This window comes from Cetorhinus maximus, chromosome 4 (assembly GCF_964194155.1).
Source record: "Cetorhinus maximus chromosome 4, sCetMax3.hap1.1, whole genome shotgun sequence".
Lineage (NCBI taxonomy): Eukaryota > Metazoa > Chordata > Chondrichthyes > Lamniformes > Cetorhinidae > Cetorhinus > Cetorhinus maximus.
Window position 1 is genome coordinate 4,430,353 of NC_135882.1, and position 15,036 is coordinate 4,445,388.

General features: G+C 47.1%; 1 protein-coding gene across 1 annotated transcript in view; it reads right to left on the bottom strand.

The window, feature by feature from the left end:
• Positions 1-1,009: 1,009 nt before the first annotated feature.
• The window catches only part of gask1a (golgi associated kinase 1A), a 63,405-nt gene continuing 49,378 nt past the window's right edge, over positions 1,010-15,036 (bottom strand). The window contains exons 4-5 of the mRNA XM_078539853.1: positions 7,525-7,628; positions 1,010-1,659 (exon numbers count right to left, since the gene is read on the bottom strand). Coding sequence (XP_078395979.1) covers positions 1,458-1,659; positions 7,525-7,628 — 306 coding nt within the window. The 3' untranslated portion in view covers positions 1,010-1,457. The remainder of the gene's footprint in view (positions 1,660-7,524; positions 7,629-15,036) is intronic.

A 15,036-nucleotide genomic window follows, 5' to 3' on the forward strand; every position in this document is an offset into this window, starting at 1 on the left:
ATTATAGGAGGGGTCTGATTTGGTTCACAAAGAGAGATAAAGAGAGAGAGAGAGAGAGAGAGCCAGTGGCCCTGTCTTATACATTCAAGGCCATAATGCAATCTCTGTGCGGTACAGATAAACCAAAGCCTTGAAAGCTTCGGAAAGTAGTTAGTTTTGGTTAATGGGATATGAGATGTATCTCCTGCTCCCTGGGTGCTGTGTTTTCCCAGTTCAACTGGGTGTATCTGATTCCAGGCTCTCCCAGGAAGCTCTCTCAATCAGATGGCACTTCCTGCAGACGTGGGAGGTAGTTTTGGCTTTATCTATGTTTTTTAGAAAAGTTCCATTAACCATTTCACTTCGGGAATCTATTCTTCGACGGTTATTTTGTGAGAAAGATTGGATTCTACTCTGTATCCTGCGATCAGCTGTTTTACTGCTGTATTTTAAATGGAGTCTATTTCAAACATTGATTACAGGAAATGGGTACAAGTGCAGAGGACAACTTTGCAAAGTGTACTTTAAACTTAAAACCTCAGATATAGATTTCTCAAGAAATCTAGCAGTTTCAATTTGATGTAAATTGTCCTCTGTGATTTTGAGATGGCAGCATGCCAGAACTCATGAATGAAGTGGGTCAAAATACATTTCTGACTTGGCCACATATCAGATCCAAGCTTCCTTATGGGATCAGAATAGAACTGATACTAATTATAAGCGTAATCCCACACATGCCTTTAGATTCTTTCATGTAATATGTTAAAGGTGACAGATTTCAGTGTGTGGTCTAGTTTACTAAGTGCATATGAAGCATCACGAACAATGACAGAATAAGTATGTATATCATATGATGCATATTCATCATTACTATACTAGCAACACTGGGCCCAAGGGGCTGGAGTCTACATTGCTGAGGGCCAGGGGTTAGGCACTGAGGGGTGTGGAGAGGGTGCAATTAAGTTTTAGATGCCTTGTGTCTCAACTGGGGCCAATCACAGATGGATTGGCTGAAGGTAGTTGACTGAAATTAAAAATCTGGCAGCAATTTTTAACAATAATCTTCAACTGGCACAGCCAGTCAATGCTTGTCTCCTCCCACAACCCCATCCCCACCCTCACTTGAAGTGGCATTTCAGCTGCCCTGCCTGAAACATTTAAATGCCCCTTTCAAGGGAAGTGGGCCAGGGTGATGGGGACATAAAGGGCAGGAGGACGCCAGTCCCTTAGCTCGCGGACTTCCTGGAGAATTCTCATTAAATATTCAGCTCGTCCACGTGCACTAAAGCAAAATTACTGTAAAGCTTGATTTGATAACAGTCTGTCTCCCCAGGGATAATAATGGCTCCAGAAGCTCCACGATATAAGAGGCATGAAGGACGGTGTACTTATTTCCTGGATTAGGTTTCCCATCTCTAGTTTCAAACAGTCAGTGTCTGAATGTCACGCTTTAAACTGCAGCCTTTGTTGTATCCTCTTTATTCCTGAACTAATTTGATATTTTTCTCCTGGATGTAGTCGAGCAGTAGCTGAGCCCTTTTCTCTATGACCTGGACCAGCTTCTTCAGGCCTCTGATCCCATTGTGGCTCTCCCAGAACTCTGTGTCCATGCGCAGGGATCTCAGCAGCCTGCTCTGTAAGCATCCAGACTGTAAAATTGAGATGGCATGCGCAGGAAACCTATGGAAGAGAGAGATACCAGAACCCACTTATTACAGAAGGGTGAGTGCTGCTGAAAGTCAATGCTGTCTGTAAACTTGTGCTCATCCAAAAGTCTGCTGCCCATAGCCTAACATGCTCCAAGTCCCATTCACCCATCACCCCACCGCGCTCGCTGCTCTATATTGGCCAAGCAATTCCTCCATTTTGAAATTCTCATTCTTGTCTTCAGGTCCCTCCATCCCCTTGCTCCTCCCTATCACTGTCACCTCCTCCAAAACAGACAATCCTCTAAAATATATTTATCCCTCCTGGCCTCAAGTATCCTCCGATTTTAATCACTCCAGGATTAACAACATTCCAGCTAACAAGGCCTCAAGCTCTCCCTCTCCTTCCTCCTTTAAGGCACTCCTGTAAACCTACCAGCTTAACCAAACCTTTGGTCACCTGTCCTAATATCTTACATCAAGTTAAAACAAGTACACAAAGAAAAATAAAGTGAGGGAAAGAACAATGGGATTAAGAGAGAAAGATATAACAGAGACAGAAAAAAGTAAAAAGTTTAATATTAATTTTTAATTGTTTTAAAGCTCCAACACTAATTATGTTATGAAGGAATGAGACTCAACACTTATAAAAAAAATTAATTTTCAGGACCAGAGAGATTGTTTGGCAATAATTAAAACTTGTCATGCCATTAAAAATTCACTTACACCTCAGTGGAAAAGCCCTGACTTTTGTGGGTATGTTTAGTGGGTAACTAGCAACTTAAAACCCTTTCATATATTTTAACATGGAGTTTCTCAGTGAAGTAACTGGTGAAACGAAGGCTGTGGAGGAGCAGGGAAAATTGGACAGCAACTTCTGTATTTCTGTGTCTGACTGCACATGTGGGGTTGTCAGAAGTCGCTGTCCAATTTATTCCATAATTACTCTAATCCAAAATCCGGGCCATTTCCAGCTACATAATTTCCCAACCCATGCTACGCAATATCTTTCAAAAGAATAAAAATATAATTCTGCTGGTCATTCTGCAGTTTGATCCAACTTTAAGGCAATTTATACCTGCTGTGTAAAAAATTCCAAATCAAGCGTTCAGCATTTTAAATGTAGAATGGAAAGTCTGATTTTCACCAAAATGTGATGGCACAGACTACGAGGAAAGTGGTAGAATTATAAAAAGAAAACAAAACAGGCTTGGATAAAGGACTAGAGAAATTCCTGTCTACAAATAGCAGAGTGGAAATGGATCAATGGAATCTTCTGGCAAATTGGATAGGTGTTGGATAGGGGTCAAATAAAAGGGCCAATGGGCTACCACTGCATGAAGTTATGCAGTTCTACAACCTCACAGAGTGTACTGTTATAGAATAGTGTTATTGCCTCATGTATATACACTGATTGTGTCCAGTGTTGCTGCCTCATGTACATAGGCTTATAGTTGATACTGGAGTTTCCTCATCCATGTATAATGATAGTACACAGTCTTCTAGCCTCTACAACCCTCAGATAGTTGCACTCCTCAAATTGTAGCCTATTGCACATGCCCAATTTTAATCACTTCACCTTTGGTGGCCATGCCTTCATCTGCCCAAGGCAAAAAGGTCTGGAATTCCTCCCTAAACCTCTCTGCCCCTCTCTGTTTCTTAAAGACGCTCCTTAAAACTGACCTTTGAACAAGCTTTTAATCACATATAGTATATCTCCTTTGGTTCGGTGTCAATTTTTGTCTGATAATGCTCTTGTGAAGTGCCTTTCCTACGTTAAAGGTGCCATATAAATGCAAGTTGTTGCCTCAAGTGTGTACACTGAAAGTGTACATTGCTGTTGGCTTGTGTACACATAATGCAATGTTCATTAGGTTCTGTTGTTCTGCTGTGAATTAGTTGAGCAGACATCATGCAATCTCTAGCATCACTGACAGCTCGCTGCACAGTTGATTCTGTGCACATTTAGGATACCCTCTAGGCTGCTATGACTGTATATTAATTGTAGTCACCTTTGTTTCCTAGGCCTGTCAGTCTGAGGTGGCTCAGATATATGTTCCAGCAAAGTCAGGCCAATTTGAGCAGAAAGCTCATAATATTTGAAGAAGGTCTGTTCGAGTAATTCTACTGCTGCATACGTATCTCTAGGGGTGAACTGGTTTGAACAGCTGGTTTTATATATTTATGTATTCATAGAGTTTTTCATCCGGGAATGTGGGCAGATGAATCCCTCTTCATACCTCAGTATCTCAGAAATCTCCAAGAACAACATTCTGCAAAATCGACTGGAAACCTCTCTGCAATAGCCGACTTAGCTACACTACTTCGTTATATAACTCGTTAAATTCTGATGGCTGCTGAATCTGAGTAATGAGTCAGCATTGCACACTGCATTCAGGTCGCATTGCATGCTGCATTCACACAGCACTGCGTGTTGTAGCTGGCATTGCATGCTGCACTCAGGTCACATTGCATGTTGCATTCAGGTTGCACCTATACATTGCAGTCAGACAGCATTGCACGGAGTTCTCACTGGGGATGCATATATGGAGTTACGCCAGCATCCATTGGTGAAAATGAAGGAGATTTATTAAAGTGACACTGAATGAAGACAGATAGAAATAGAGAGAAGAAAAAGAGCAAGAAGTATAGGAAAAAAACCTAGAAAAGGAAATGAGAGGAGAGAAATAATGCAGAAAGATGGAGGCCCAGCTATTTTCTCAGCAACATGTCTAAGATTTATGTTTGGAATTTCTTGCTTCGCTGCAAAGGGTATAACTCACTGGTCTAGTCACAACAATATAACTTTTCAGCCCTTAGACCAAGGAAGGAACAGATATGCTAATATTTTAGGTGTGAGGGAATGTTTTGAGGGAACTGCAGTTCTGATAGATGCAACTGGCCACTTTCAACCACATTTATGTTTTTGGGGAGGCGGTGACACAGAGCATGGTTGATTTGCAATGGAAAAGGCCAGGCAAGAAAGTGGACAATGTTGGCTGCACTGCACAAACATTCATTGCATCCACTTCAAATTATGCTCATGGTGGAATCATTGAAATTACAGCACTGTTGGAGGCCATTTGGCTCATCTCAGCTGCTTCAGGGACTGTTTATTCCAGTATAATCAGTCTTCCTGTTTATGCAATTTTAAATTCTTCCTTTTCAAACACCTATCCAATTTCCTTTAAAATGTTACTAGAATTTCCAGTCAATAGCCATTGAGGTGAAGCGTTGACCTCTAATAACTGTGTGCAACATTCTTTTGATCTCCCTTATAATTTTCTAGTGGTAATACGAAATTTCCAATCCCTTGTTACCAATTTGTCAAACAGTGCAAATAACCATTATTTACTCTCTCAAAGAATTTCATACTTTTGAAAACCTCTATTGAGCCCCTCTTCAACCTTCCCTGTTCTGGTAGGAAAAATAACCAATTTTCCAAAGCTTTGTTCATTAACTCAGTGAGTAACTCAGCCCCTGACTCCCCAAAGCCTGTCCACCATCTATAAGGCACAAGTCAGGAGTGTGATGGAATACTTTCCACTTGCCTGGATGAGTGCAGCTCTAACAACAATCAAGAAACTCGACACCATCCAGGACAAAGCAGCCCACTTGATTGGCACCTCTTCCACAAACATTCACCCCATCCACCACCTTAAACATTCACTTCCTCCACCGCTGCTGCACAGTGGCAGCAGTGTGTACCATCTATAAGATGCACTGCGACAACTCACCGGCTTCTTAGACTGCACCTTTCAAACCCATGACCTCTATCACCTAGAAAGACAGGGGCAGCAGACACATGAGAACACTACCACCTGCAAATTCCCCTCCAAGCTACATACCATCCTGACTTGGAACTATATCGACATTCCTTCACTGTGGCTGGGTCAAAATCATGGAACTCCTTTCCTAACAGCACTGTGGGTGTATCTACACCACAAGGACTGCAGAGGTTCAAGAAGGCAACTCACCACCACCTTCTCAAGGGCAATTTGGGATGGGAATAAATGCTGGCCTAGCCAGCGACACCCACATCCCATGAAAGAATAGATTAACTACAGCCTCTCATTTCTGGTCGCATTATAGTGAATGTTTGCAACTGCATGTGTATTCAATCTATGTCTCCAATATCCTTCCTACAAGTTGTTCTGCTGGGAGCTGGTTAACTCAGTTGGCTAGATGGATGGGACATGGATCAGATTAACGCGAACAGCACAGGGTTTGATCCCTGTTCCAGCCGAGATAGACTCGGGGCCTGTATCCTCGCAGTAATCGGTCATGGCACTTTGCTGTGGTTCAGCAAATGATCACCAAGGACCTGCCTTCAGCAGAGAACTGAACAAAAAGAACATGGTGCTTACAATACTCCAACTGTGGCCTAATGTTTTGTAAAAATTCAACATCATTTCTTTCCTTTCATATTTAATGTCCCTAATAAAAACAAGCATTTCATTTGCTTATATTTTGGCCATTTTCACTTGTGCTCCTTCAAAGACTGATTAATCTAAGTCCCATGGATATCTCCTCGTAAAATCCTTCTATGTAGAGTACCACTATAATCATTGAGGGCATGGACCCTCATCTTGTTAAGAGTACATTTAATATTTAAGAATAAATGTAATATAAGTAGTTGCAATGTCAATGGCAGATGAGAGAATCAAATATTTGCAACAGAGAGCAGCTGTGGTTCAGCGGGTAACTCCCGCCTCTGAGTCTGAAGTTTTTGGGTTCAAATCCCAAACCAGAGACTTGAGCGTATAATCCAGGCTGACACTCGACAGTACTGTGGGAGTGCTGCACTGTCAGAAGTGCCGTCTTCTGGATGAGATGTTAAACGTAGGCCCTGTCTGCCCTCTCAGGAGAATGTAAAAGATCCCATGGCCACTATTCAAAGAAAAGCAGGGAAGCTCTCACCGAAGTCCTGGTCAATATTTGTCCCTCAACTGGTTTATCTGATACAGGTTATCCGGTCATTATTGTCTGTGTGCAAATTACCAGCTCATTTCCTACATTGTAACATACACTTCAAAACGTACTTCATTGGGTTGTGAAGTGTTTTGGGATATCCTGAACTCGTGAAAGGTGTTACAGAAAATGCAAGATGTTCATTTTTGAGTTTTGTTCTCATTTGCTGTGGTGTAGGGAGGAGATAGGAGGTTAAAATTCATGGGCCTCTTGTGTGGTAACTGTTCCTAATCACTTCTCACTCTGAAATGTTTCCTGTGGAATAGGTTTTGGTGCGGCACCTTCCCACGCCACAGGCTAAATTTTCTTGTAGTCTTCGGGACCCCGATGTCAGGACCAAATGGGGATCCCAAGACTGCGCTGCCCCACCATTGGAGGAGAAGTTCCTCCAGGAGGAGCATTGAGACCACAAGGATGGTCTTTCCTCCTCGTGGTCCTCTCTTTGGGCCATGGAGACTCTGGCTCTCATGCCGCCTCACCCCCACCCCGAGCTGTAAGAGGGAGGCTGCCTCTATGAAGCTGGTGGCCTCCCCATGCAGCCAGGGGGCCAACCTGCCACTGGCAAAATGTTGGCTGCTGTAGTTAACGGGAGCCTTTAGTGCTTCACTGGCCTACCACTAGGAGACCTCTCCATCAGTGGGATTGTGTCAGGGAGTGTCCCAATGTGGGTCCCCCACATTTTACTGGCCCCACACTTCCCCCCCACCCACCTCACTAGCCCCCAATCCTACTGCCTGGGAGCTGGTAAAATTCAGCCCCTCGTATTCTCTTCATCAACCACTGACTATTCCTCAGTTGCTATAGCTGTTGTATAAGGCTAAGGCGTCAAGAACTCCAACCTTGGAGCCTTAAACATTATTGAATTTGGGAAGCGTTGATGAAGATGTATAATCATGCTTTAGGAGTCTGACATTGAAGGCATACTTACGCATCAATGCCCTCCAACAGTCTGAAGTTGAGGTTGTCCTCAGGCTGTAGAAGCCTTCCTGCATTGTCTATGTAGACAAGTTGAGATGGATTTCCTTTTCGAACCTAATGTAACAATTTACATTCATTAATGGTTAGTCCAGCTTTAGGATCTTGTATCCTTTCCAGTTGCTAATATTGCCCATGAATGGTTATTTTTCCAAAGACCCTCCTGTACCACATAACGGTTCTGTTGCCTATGCTTTCCTACTGCAAGGGAGACTGGAGAATATGCACTGAAAACCCACAATGATCGAGAGGTACGACCCTGTGAAAGAGTGCCCACCTAGGACTCTCTGCCGTTCCCCCTGCCAATGTTTGATGAGGTCAAGGATAGGTCATGCAATTTAAATGATCAAACACCATTAGCTGCTGCAGGCTAACTGTAGCCGTGGACTTGGATGGCTTTTCCCTGTAGCACCAAGATGCTATGGTACAAGATGTTTCTAAGCAACCGCAGAGAACACCTGTTAGATGAGCAAATCTTAAATTAATTCCCATATAAAACATGTGACTGATGCCACATTTCCATTCTTTATCATAATCCAGTTGAAGAGGAGATGATAACTGGACAGAGCTTTGAACTTTTACTGGTTTGCAGGCTTCCCAAGGGTTTAGGGTAGTTTAGATGCAATCCGAAACAAAAACAAAAATACCTGGAAAAACTCAGCAGGTCTGGCAGCATCTGCAGAGAGGAACACAGTTAACGTTTTGAGTCTGAATGACCCTTTTTGCTTTTATCTTAGATGCAATCCGAGTGGCCAGTGAAGCTGCATGTGACAACAACTTTTATTTGTACAGTGTCTTTAAGGAAAGAAATCCTGAAGACACTTCATGAATAGGCTTAGGCAAAATGGATGCTGAGTCAGGAAGGGAAAGGTTAGGAGGAGTGACTGGAAGCTTGGTTGAATAGACACACGTATTCAAAGGGTAGTGGAAAGGTATGCAGGTGTAGGGTGGAAACTCTAGTAAGGATGATCCATTGACTGAAGATTCTGCTACCGGTGGTGGGACAAAGGGAAAGGTCAGAAGAATTAAATGTTGATGTGGATGTTGGACTGGAGGAGATTGCAGACTGCAGGGTGTGGTAAAGCCATACAGGAATGGATAAAGATTTAAAATTTGGAATGTTGGAGGTAGAGAGAGCATCAGTGGGTTAGCAAAGACAGGAATAAAGGGTGAGCGAGACATAGTGTGGCCAAGATTTTTGCAGGAGATTCTGGCACAGATTGGGAGATTATGGCCAGAATTTTCTCATCGGTGTGTGGAGGGCTGGGCCCTGCACGCTGAAGCCTAAAATGACGCGTGGTGACGTTGGGCAAGTGTCACTGCGCGCCATCGCGATATTTAGGCGGGTGGGTGCGCGATGATCTCTGATGCGCATCCGCCATTAATTAGTGAGCCACTTGAGGCCCTTGAGGCAGCAATTATCGGGGATTTTTCAGGGCCCCTGTGATCTTCAGGACATCGCACGGGCGCAACGGGCAGGCAGGTAGGAGACATTTGTATAAACCTCATCCGTGAATGGGATAAGGGGGGTGAGTGGGGTCGCCAGTGTTACTTGTCAGGCATTTAAAGCTGATATTTGCCTGTGTGAGCAGGAATACTTCAAAACTCTTCACAGCTGCTTGGAAAGGAGTAATAGTCTTCAGGTCAGGACTCTTGAGTAAACATCATTTCTGGGGCCTTGCTTGTTTCAGGAAACCTTCCCTTAGCCTGGGATTGGGAGTTGTGCTCTCCACTGGAGGCACCTCCTCTGAGGAGGAAGGAAGGGCCAGAAGGGGGAGGAGGCCAGGAGTCCACATTCAGCCTCCAGGGAAGCCACCTTTGGGAGGACAGGCGCAAGCACAAGGGGTGCAGGGCCAACAGGAAGTCCAAGGTGGAAGGGGCTGCAGAAGATGCCACTATCGTGCTGCCAGGGTTTACAGGCGGCGAAGCAGCTACCTCAATATGTCTGAGGTGCAGTGCCGAAGGAGGCTCTGACTGTCAAGGGAGACAGTCAACTATATCTGCCAGATGATTGGCCCTGAGATCTCCCCTAACTGTGTGGGTGGACACCCCATGCCAGAGGCACTGAAGGTCATGGCTGCCCTCAACTTCTATGCCTCTGACTCCTTCCAGGGCTTGGTGGGTGATCATTGCGGAGTATCCCAGTCAGCTGTCCACACTTGTGTCAAGCAGGTGACAGATGCTCTGTTCAGGCGTGCATTGACCTTCATCCACTTCCACTGGGACGAGGCCAGCCAGACAGAGCGAGCCAGAGGCTTTGTGGCCATTGCTGGCTTCCCCCGCGTCCAGGGTGCTATAGACTGCACACATGTGGCCATCAAGGCGCCAGCAGGTGAGCCCGGTGCCTTAGTCAACAGGAAGGGCTTCCACTCCATGAACGTGCAGATAGCGTGAGATCACAGGATGCTGATTCTACAACTCTGTGCAAGGTACCCTGGCAGCTCCCATGACGCTTACATCCTGAGACACTCCCAGGTGCCGAGGCTCTTCAGTGCTCCAGCCCGGCTGGATGGATGGCTGCTGGGTGACAAGGGCTATCCCCTCAGAAGGTGGCTTATGACGCCTCTCCGCCATCCAAGAACAGAGGCTGAATAGCGGTACGATAGGAGCCATGCCTCCACAAGGGCTGTGGTGGAGAGAACCATCGGTCTTCTCAGGATGCGCTTCTGATGCCTGGACGATTCAAGGGGTGCACGTCAATACCCAGATTGTGTGTCGCTGATAGTGGTTGCATTCTGCGCTCTCCACAATCTGGAGCTGGAAAGAGGGGATGCAGTAGATGAAGATGATGTAGACACAGTTGCTCTGGCTGCAAACGATGAATCCAGTAGTGAGTCTGAGGGTGAGCACGCACAGGAGAACGCTGAGGGGGTAGATGCTAATCTGGGCATACTCCAGGGAGGCAGGGACACCTGGGAGGCTTTAATCCAATGACCCTTCAGCTAGCCCACCGCAGATGGACCTCCAACACAAGCCAGGGCTGCAGGCTCCATACTCGATACCTGAGTGCAAAATCTGCCTGGGTAGGAACATTAACTAAGGGCCTTGTCAATAAAGCTCAATGTCAAACAACTCACTCATAACATCAAGGGTTCCTGTCCACCTGCAGAAGTGAGGAATCACCCTGAGTCATGCTCACATATCAAAATTTAGTGATTTTACAAAATGAAGTGCACAAAAAAATAATTACAAAGGTGTTACGCATCACACCGAGTGATCATGAACTAATAGCGGAGCAACATAAAACCACCAGTGAGAAACCTGTGGTGTGTACAAGGTGCCTTAAGTTTACGCTTGCAGTTGCTAAGTCTAGGTGCTCCCCCTCATTGGCATTGGAGATGGCCTGCTCACTGTGCTGTCCTGTTGGGCTCGATGACCTTGGCGGCCGTCCTCTGGCCCATGGAGTCTGTGCTGGCCTCGCCTGGGAGAGAGCTGCCAGTTCCACAGCTGGCATCTCCCCAGTCGCCACAGCCTCATCGGAACCCACAGTCACTGGTAGAGGGGTGGAAGAGCTGCTGCATTCATCCGGAGCACCCTGAGAGGAGCCTGCAGAAACGACAGGCAGCTGCTGCGCCGATATGAGGTTGCTTTGGACCTCCCTGCTCACCATTGATGGATGGGCATTGAGCTGGGATACTTGGTGCCCAAAACATCTCCCACACTGGCACTGACCATCTGAGGTCAATGCCGCTGTGACGGCTTGTAGGTCCAAGCGCAACCCCAGGAAGCCCTGATTGCTCTCCTGGAGGAGCCTCTCCACGAGAGTCGCCACTCTCTCCATGGAGGACGCATGGCGCTCGACCATGAGACTCATTGCATCGGTGATGCTCCACGTGGACTCCTTCAGCACGGAGACCATGTCACACATAGCCTCATGTATCTCCGCCAGATCCTCTCGCACATCCTGCTGCACTTCCAGCGTCTGCTGCCTCACGGACGACTCCAGAAGCACACCGTCAGCCACTGACTGAGCACGTGCCTGGTCCCCAGCAGTCCTCTGACTGCCGGCGCCATGGGCACTCTCTGTCTCCGCCCGCACCTCAGGCGAGTGTGAAGTGCCCCAGGACACTAGCCGATGATCTAATTCCCACCGAAGTGCTAGTATCTGGTCTGGTGCCTGCCTGGCAGAGATGGTGTGACCCTGGTGAGTCCAATTGTTCAGGGACCTCAGGTGTGAGGTAGCCCCTTTGCCTCCTCCTTCCGGCCCTGCTCCAGTGATGCTAAAAGGAAGAACAAGGACATTTGATTAGTTAAAGTGGAGACAATTTCAATGTGCATGCCTGTCCCCTGGATCAGTATGCGCTCATCCTTCCACAATCAATGGTCAACCCATGTTGCAAGCTTCAATCACTGAGCATTCAGCTGGGCCACACATGGTGACCTCGGTACTCGGCAATCATATCTCCCCGTGGCACCCCAGCCTCACCGCCAATGGTGGACCTGGGCGCATGGCGCCTCTCCAGATCCATCGCCTCCTGCTCGTATCTGGTCACAATGGCAAACTGGGCCTGGCCTCCGCCAGTCTGCATCCACTCGGTGGCATTGTGTGCAGTCTTCCCCTGAAAAGGAGAGAAGAGTCCACCCTGTACCTGGATTCCCATCGCATCCCTGCCACCCCAACCAGAGTGGGACAGTGCAGGGTTCCAGTGCTTTGTCACCCCACAGCTGCCACACACTCACACAAAGACGCCAGGGCTGACCCCGCCTTGCCCACATGCTGCCTCCATCACATTTGGCATCATACAGTCTAACCTTGCAAAGCGAGGAGGCACAAGCATGTGGAACTCCAAGGGCAGCAGATGGATTGGTGCCCCACCACCTGGAAGCCCCCCTCCCAGCCTGTTAGCACCCTGACTTTGACATGTTTCGCAGTTCCAACATTGTGCCTAAGTGCAGATCCTTGAGGTTGCCCCCAAACCTCGACTCTGAGTGTTAGTGTTACACATGCTGCGGGTGCAGAACCCACCTCAGCACTACCCTCTCAGGGTGAACTAGGCATGGGCAATATCTGCTGGCCCACCCAGCAAGGGAAATATGCCGTGAAGGATTCAATGCTGTAACTGCACTCAGAGTTGGTGGGGTGTTGGGGGGAAAGGCTACCGGCTGTGCTAAGTGACCTCTCCCAACATGGTACTCACCCTTCCCAAGCGCAAGAGGTCGTTGAATCGCTTGCGGCACTGGACCCATGTGCTTCACACCATGTCATGGTAGCTGACTATCTCGGCCACCTCCTCCCAGGCACGTTTGGTCAGGTGCGGGGGGGGCCTCTGCCTTCCATCCCTGGGAACGAGGACCTCCCGCTGTGCTGCCACCTCCTCCAGGAGGGCAGCTAGGCACTCATTGGAAAACCGAGGGGCACACTGCCCCGCTGCCCTACCCCCTGGCCTGGCCTGCTCTCCAGCAGCGCTCTGGTGAGCCCTTCTACTGGCCGTGATGAACAGCCTTTGCAAGGCTGCCAGCACTTCAGTTAAACAGGCAGCCACGTCGCCATTGGACCCGGCAGTCATTGCACTCCCGCCGCTCCCCGCCCACTCCCGCTATCCTCGGGAGCCATGCTTCACGCTGGGCGGGCCATAATTGGCCCGCCCGTGCAAAATGGTGGCATGGAGCCGATCACGGGCAGCGGTCGGCTCTGTTCCCAAACGGCCTGCCCGACGGGGAGAAAATGTGCGGTGAAGGAGATTAGCAAGGGAAGGTTTGGAATAGTAAATTCTGGAGATGATGATGAAGGCATGTATGAGGTGGTGGGCAATATTGTAAAGGTGGAACTATGAACTTTGTAGTGGAGGGGATATCAAATCTGAAACTAAGCTTAGGGCTGATCAGGTTGTCAAGATTGAAAAAGATCTGGTTCAGCCAGGGACAGACAATGATGAAGGGAAAGGGACTGGTGGCAGGCAAGCGAGGTTTGTGGCAAGGACAGGAGACAATAATTGGAACTTTCAAACTTTGAGCTTGAAGAATCAACGACACGTCCAAGACCTGATGTCGGCCAAGCGATCTGACAAAATGGAGGCAGTTGGGTCAGGGGAAGTGGTGGAGAGGACTTCTGGGTGTCATTAGCATACTTGTGAAAACGCACCCCTTGCCTGGATGGTGTTAGCAAGGGGCAACATGTAGAGGAAGAGGAACCCCCAATGCATACACAAGTAGTTTCAGGCTATAGAAATGTGACCCTGTATGTCAATACCTGTTACCTGGGAAGCAGCCATGACTCCTTCATTCTGCGACAATTTAGCTGGCCCAATTAAGTGAATAGGTGAAAGGTCTTGGGAGAGCAGGGCCGCTCCATACACGCCAATGTACAAAACTTGGAAAGGCCAATAAACAGCTTTAAAAAAGTCCCCCAAACAATGAACAGCTGGAAAATGCCCGTGATTAAAGGTCTGTGATCAAAGCCAGTACTGAATAAATTTACTTTCTTTTCATTGCAATGGATTTCTGGATTTTTTTTGTTAGCTTCTTTGGAGTACTTGGCGTGTGGAATCGAGCAGAAGTGACACTTGGCAATGGAGGATTACTTGGCAGGCTGTGTTTACTGATACACAGAGAAAGCTAGGGGGAGATGGTGGCATAGTGGTAATGTCATTGGATTAGTAATCCAGTGATCCAGTCTAATGCTCTTGGAATATGGGTTCAAATCCTACCATGGCAGCTGATGGATTTTAAAATTCAATTAATATAAAGTTAGTTGTGAAACTATCAGATCTTATAAAAACCCATCTGTTTCACTAATGCCCCTTTTAGGGGAGGAAAATCTTCCACCCTTACCCTGGTCTGACCGACAGCAATGAGGCTAACTGCCCTCTGAAATGGCTTAGCAAGCCACTCAGTTCAAGGGCAATTAGGGATGGGCAACAAACGCTGGCTTTCCCAGTGACACCCACATCCCATGAAAGACTGAAAAAAGCGAGCCTGGGTTGTGTGCTTTGTGCAGTTGAGTATCCATAATGACAACTTATTTACTCAGATCCTTAGAAAGGTCTGCTTGGTGCGATGGCTATTTCCTTACCCCTTGTGAATTCAGACTTGGCTCCTGTAGTCAGGCATTTAGCTCAGTGCTGCAGAAGCAGAATTTCCTGACCTTGTGAATTAACTTAGTACATGTTATTGCAACTGCAGCACACGATTACCTGGCTGTGGAGCTGAAGCTGTAACAGATGGCAGGACAGGTAGGAAATGAGCTAGATATTGGCTTGGGACTTTCCTTACCAAGGATTGGAAATTTCTGATGTGTTACGGTTGAGTTTTCCTTTTCTTCTCCTGGGTTTTCCGCTTACTGAGCCTTCAAGTTGTCAAATATCTTCCCAGAATACAGCAGCTGGGAGAAAGAGACAGAGAAACATCCATCTGGGACTTGCCCTCAAATAAACCATCACTAATTCATAGCTGGAAATGGTTTGAGATTTTCCACTGTCAGTAGTCCCAGCTGGAGAGTCTTGCTGTCTCTCTAGGCCTTTTTAAA